Source organism: Drosophila subobscura, chromosome U, assembly GCF_008121235.1.
Source record: "Drosophila subobscura isolate 14011-0131.10 chromosome U, UCBerk_Dsub_1.0, whole genome shotgun sequence".
Classification (NCBI taxonomy): domain Eukaryota; kingdom Metazoa; phylum Arthropoda; class Insecta; order Diptera; family Drosophilidae; genus Drosophila; species Drosophila subobscura.
Genome location: NC_048534.1, coordinates 24,987,188 through 24,993,218, shown reverse-complemented (window position 1 = coordinate 24,993,218; position 6,031 = coordinate 24,987,188). Strand labels below are relative to the sequence as shown.

At 41.1% G+C, this 6,031-nt stretch overlaps 1 protein-coding gene across 1 annotated transcript; it reads right to left on the bottom strand.

Annotated features, from left to right (window-relative positions):
* Positions 1-4,087: 4,087 nt before the first annotated feature.
* On the bottom strand, positions 4,088-4,574 carry LOC117900402. Its single transcript, XM_034810758.1, has one exon. The coding sequence runs from the start codon at positions 4,499-4,501 to the stop codon at positions 4,166-4,168; it is 336 nt and encodes a 111-aa protein (XP_034666649.1). The 5' UTR covers positions 4,502-4,574; the 3' UTR covers positions 4,088-4,165.
* Between the last annotated feature and the right edge of the window lie 1,457 nt (positions 4,575-6,031).

Genomic DNA, 6,031 nt, shown 5'->3' with positions numbered 1-6,031 from the left:
TGAGGGAAAAAGAATTGCAGAGAAGTTGTCCAACATTGAGCTACTGTGGCAAGAATGCAACGATAAATTAACCAAAAAGCGCTGTGCAACACTTAAAAAAGTGTTGAAAAATAGGTACAAATTGTCAGGAAAGCTGCAAATATTTATTGCAATTAGAAATCAAAATCTAAGCCGACTAGAACAGATGCAAATTCATTTATTAATTTTATGGAAAAAAGGCTTTAGACTCGTGTGGAAAAGCCTCGGAAGTCCCCTTGCCAATCCTTCTACTCCAAAACCAAGCCTACCCCTTTGCAAAGAGTATTTTGTAAAATAAAAATGTACAAATAAAGTAAATGGCTTTGTCGCATTAGGGTTTTACAGACTGCATCCCCTAACGCTCGTACTCTCGCACTCTCGTACTACAAATGGCTGGCAGTTTGATGTTTTGATTGAGCCTTTTACCTTCTGCAGGTACGAAGCAACAAAAAATATTCCCTATCTGTCGCCATTTGATTAGTTGACACATTTTATGTGTCATTCATTCGCTTTTAAAATAAAAAGGGATGTGCTGTAAATTTAAGGCCCACTCACATACTTCACTCTACAAATTGCTGGGTAAATATAAAAGTGCCTCCACAAAGCTGATTTTAGTTTGCCTCAACCGATGGCTACAGATTTGGATGTTTTCATTGTGGGTCCATTTACCTTGTGGCACTCCTTTTGCTGTCCAAAAAATAAATATCCGGAATCTGTCTCTGTCTCTTTTCATGTGTGGATTGTGTCATTTTGTTGGTTATCTCCGTTCAAGCAAACTTTTTAATTGTATAAAATATTTGCAAATGAATTTGTCTCGCTTCGAGTCTGGCTCCATACAATTTAACCCTTTTGGTTTTAAGGCGAAAAGTGTGTGGAAAAGTCTGGGAAATGCTTTGATTGCTTGAGAGAATAAATGGAAAATGTTTTTCCAGAAGAATTTTTCAAGGTATAAAATGGACTAAACTATAATTGCAAAAAAATTAAACAAATATCTTTAGCACACGGTTGAAGCTTTGAAATTAATTTAAATTTGTTTAAAAATTTAAAAATGATCTTCCAAAACTGCTCCTAAAACTGTTGCCCCGGCGGCTAAGTTTTCCAATACTTTGTTGGGTTAAGTTCTTTGGCCAAAAGTAGACTGCCTCTTGCTTCTGGTTGAACAAGTGGCTCACCATAAATTAAGCATATAGATGGCTGGCTGGCTGGCTGTTATCCAGGATCCCACAGACACACACACACACACACACCATCTGCATATAGGGGTTGGAGGAGGAGGAGCAGCAGCATGTACCCAATGTCTGACCAAACATTTAGTATTGGACAATTTCTAAATGGAATTTAATTTCCGGATTAGAATAGACATTTCATGCATATTGTGTGGGGTGTGGGGGCAGCCAGGCAGCCACTGCGCTGCTGCAGAAAATCAACTATGAAAGGCGTCTCAGAGTGGTCTCCTCTCTCCTTCAGGGATTTCCCCATATGCCTCAATGAACAATCACAGCACAAAACTGTTTGTGGATGGATGTGAAAGCCCAAGCCCCGAGCCCCAAGTCCCCCCCGGTCTGCTGCTGTAAAATGTTGCCTCAAAATTTGAGGTTTTCTCTACGTATTCTCTATCAGCACCTTCTTTTTTCTGTGTGTGGGTTTTGGTCTTTGGGTTTTGTTTAAAATTTTAGCAGAAAATGTTGGGGGAAAACACAACAGATTTTCATTTGGGCAAAATCTGAGAGAAGTCCGTTGTCGGACAGAGTGCTGCCTCGTTTGAGGGCAAAACCCCTGATTTATGCCCAACTCTCGTTATTAATGTAATTTGATTTTGCCAATAGACAAAGGCCAAACTGAAGGAGGTTACTCCTGGGTCTGCTGAGGGCTAGGCCTGGCACTGAGTCTGCCTCTCATCCTGCTGCCGGTCCCACTGCTGTTGATGAGCTGAATGACCAAATAATGTCCTAAACATCCATGGCAGCTAGTTAAGAGCTGAAAATAGAGAGCGAGCGGAGCAGCAGTAAAATTTTTAATAGAGTGTAAATTACCGGAAACACAATTAAAAATTGTGCCCCCGCCTAAAAATAAACCCAACGGCAGACAAAGGGGAATAACAAAAGGTAAATCATAAAATGGGTTAGAGCGAGGAGACGGCAAGCAGTAGACGGGATAAGCAGTGGGGATAAGCAGTGAAGGAGTGGTTTGAGCAGCACTGGAGTAAGCAGTGGAGTGGGTTGCGGCAGCACCACAGCAGAGTGGGCTAAGCAGTGGAGGAGTGGTTTGAGCAGCTGTGGAGTGGGGTTAAGCAGCACAGGGACAAGCAGTGCAAGCACCAAAGGATTCACTCAAGAGCCAACAGAAGGAAATCATTTAGGGCCAACTGCACGTTCCTCTCTCAATCATCACGCAAAAAAATGCAAAAAAATAAACTTTACAATGCTGAAAACAAAGGCGCACCCACGTAGGCAGTCGGGGAAAACTTCAGGCACTTCGGGGCTGGGTGTTAGTGCTGCTCTTCCTGCCCCAAACACTGCCATAATTTTCTTCAATAATGGCATGCCATTTTCCAAGATGCTAAACGGTCGACAATGACGTTGACGTCGGCCACACAACACACACAACACACACAGGAGAGGCAGCAGGCGGCTGCCTCGGGGGCAACTAAAAATTGTCGGAAACACCTTGTTTTTTGACTGCCTACAGAGAGAGAGGCAGGCAGAGTCGTCTGGCAGTCTGGCCGTTTGGTCCTCAACCCTGCCCCTATTGCGTTCCTCTCCTCGGGCTATTGTTGTTGGGGCTTACACATAATATGTTCATTGTTTATAAAACAACAGGGCGAAAGCAGGTCGCCCAGAGTCTGATGAGGCATGCGATGGGATAATGGTTAAGGGGCGGCAGGGAGACCCTGTGCAGGTGGACTGCTGCAAGGGGTAATGGCGGAGCAGGTGTGTGAGGGGCTAATAGTTTGAGCGGGTGGCTATGGGAATTTTGGGGAATTTTTGGATGGAATTTACAAGATTTTTTTGACCTGTCAAACAATTATTGTGAAAATCTGAAGATTGGTTACTCATTGGCTCTACGAACTTTGATTTTTGCTATAATTTTCCATAGCTACAATATCTAATAAATTGCTCTAACAACCCTCGCTTACAGAGCTCAACAAAAGCCAAAGTGAAGACCGACTTTTAGCCTTCTTTTCTAGCTGGAGGTTCACCAAAATGTGTTTAGTCTCTGGGTGTTGCAGCCTTTGTTTTGCAAAATGAACGAATGAATGAGAAGCGGCATGGCATAAATGAGTGAATGAATGGCTGCATGGTTGACCTGGCCCGCCAGCAGCAGCAGCCAAAGCCAGAGATAGAGGCAGAGGCAGTAGCAGTGGCAGTGGCAGTGGCAGAGGGCAGCGGCTAAGGCAAGTTTAATATGAATTATTATGTGCAGAAAAGTTTTATGATGCTGCTAAACCAGTTAGACCTTTGTTAAGGTGCAAAAGACAGCAACATACACCACAAGGCAAGTGTTGAGTTTTCAGAGAGACGAATGGGGAAATATCTAGTGGCGGGGAATGTCGACTTGGCAGAGGTTAATGAGTGCGGGAGAAGGCATGGAAGATAGATAGAGGCAGAAATGTATCAAATTTAGTATAAATAAGAGATGAAGACGATCATCTGTTGAGAATGGTAAATAATAAATGACATTTTGTATGCCTAAGGCAGCAATTCTTTGATAAATCTTCAGTTTACAGAATCAAGTTGGGAATAAAGTAAAGAAAATATTGAAATTTGATGCAGCACCCTCTTCTAGGGTATCCAAAGCAACACATTGTATTTACACCACACCCAGCCCTTAGCTGTAACCCAAGACCAAGTCCAAGACCAACTTAGTCTGTGGATTTAACCTGCTCGCTGGCTGCTGCTGCTGCTCGCTGCTGTTGTTTCTGCTGGCTACAATTTGTTTTAATTGCACAAAGTAGTTGTTGTTTTTGTTGCTCTTTTGTTGCTGTTGCCAATTAATTCTCATTTAACAAGGTCTCCGCTGGGATTTTCGGACACTGCCCAGAGACAAGTTTTTGTTGTTGCCGTTTTGTTGCAATGTTCCTTAAACGATTTTTATTTCCACAAAAAGGTTACAAATGATCACGAAACGAAAGAAGAACCCTTCGGGATTAGTAGGAGGCCACCGCCTGGTCGTACTTTGGTGGCAAAGCGGAGGCATTCATCGGTGGATATTGCTGCTGCTGCTGCTGCATCTGCTGCTGCTGCTGCACCTGATGATAGTTGACTGCTGGCACACTCTGCACCACAGTGGTTTGGGTGCGTCCACAGCACGGGCCAGAGGTGGCTGCTGGCACTGCCACGGTGGTTGGCACCACCACAATATTGCGGCTCATCATGCGACGGCAACGGCGACAGGGACGTCCCCAGGCCAGGGGATTGGCCAAGTACAGCAATCCGCGACGATGGTAGCACTCGCACTGCACATTAACCTGAATGTCGGACATGATTTTTACACACGATTTTCTCTTCGTTTCTATTCGTTGCTCGAGGCTCGATTTGCGTTCGTTGAATGTTTAATTTTCAGTGTTCCTCAGCCCATTTATATAGATATATTCTATTCTAAGTTTTTTATTGTGTCGCGGACAGAAGTCCCCGATAAGGAAATCCTCCTATGGCCCCCTTATCACGTACATTGATGGATCAATTTTGGTTTGGAGAAAGAGAGCCACTCGATAGCGACGATTGTGATTCATTTGCCAGGGCTGCCCTAACACTTTGAACTCTTTTTGGGTTCCTAAGGCCACACGAAGTGACTCATGGGTGTCCTCCTACCTCAAGATCGGTTGCACTTCTGTGAGTCACTATTCGGTCTTACTTAAATGTGAATATTAGGGGATCATTTGCGAATATTTGAGGTTTACTTAAGCAACATATTGAAATTGATTTGACAATAGAAATTATATAGAATACAGGGAAATACATACCAGCCATAACCGTTGGTATTTTTCCTGGAAGAAAGAGAGAAAGAAATTATTTGAGTTTGTATTTCAGAAATATATTTTGAAAATTGTAATAAATATAAAAATCCACAACCAATTTCCAAGAGCTAAAGCTACAATTACTGAATACAATTTGAGTATTTCCTTCTGGATTCTATATCTTATATTTTATTTCTATAAAATGGAATGTTTGTCTAGGTCAGATTTTTAATAGCAAACAAGATTGTGAAAAATCTTTCTTTTATCTAGTTTTTCAACTATTTTTCAAAATTATGCCACAAATCCTAAAAAAGGAATACTTTTATGAGCTCTCATTTTAGCTCTTTGGAAAACATTTCTGCAAATTTACAGCCCATGGAAATTGTAAAAAAGAATATTTAAAGTAGAAAAGGTGGAGCTGTGATAAGCTGGGATTTTCGGGTGAAGCCTAAAGACAAATTCAACTAAATTATAAAGTAATTATGTTGAGATTTAATATGTTTCGATGTTTGAAAGACTTTAAAAGGTATTTATGTTTATTTCAAATTGAATTGTGTTAAGGGATGACAGATTCTCATTCAAGAAGATCTTGAAAATGCTTTGTCTAGTATTCAAAAAGAGCTTGTATTGCTTTAAAATAACATAGAAAAAGAGTATCAGCTTTTAATAAATTCTCTCCACAAATTAAAATCACCAACAATTTGGGCAATGATCAGACACGCTACCAAAAGTGCAATTGATTGCACAAATTAATGGCAGCAAACGTTTTCCCCCCAAAATGGCAACGAGAAAAAGCCCTAAAAACGCCAGACAAATGTCATTTTGCAGTCTTGATTTTATTTAAACAAAAAAGCGAGCGGGAAAAGCAAACCGAATGACGGAGTGTACATGGCAAATGGTTATACACTAATTGAAAAGGCAACACTGCAGGCCAAAAAGGACATCAATCATTTCCGTTTCAAAGTGCAACAAAAAATACAAACTGTTTAATTTTCATATTTATGCCATTAACATTTATAAAATATATATTTAAATAAAAGTACAATCGAATGATGT

Bases quoted from the DNA above. Each gene is read 5' to 3' on its own strand.
- LOC117900402 (XM_034810758.1), bottom strand. From the start codon at position 4,501: ATGTCCGACATTCAGGTTAATGTGCAGTGCGAGTGCTACCATCGTCGC.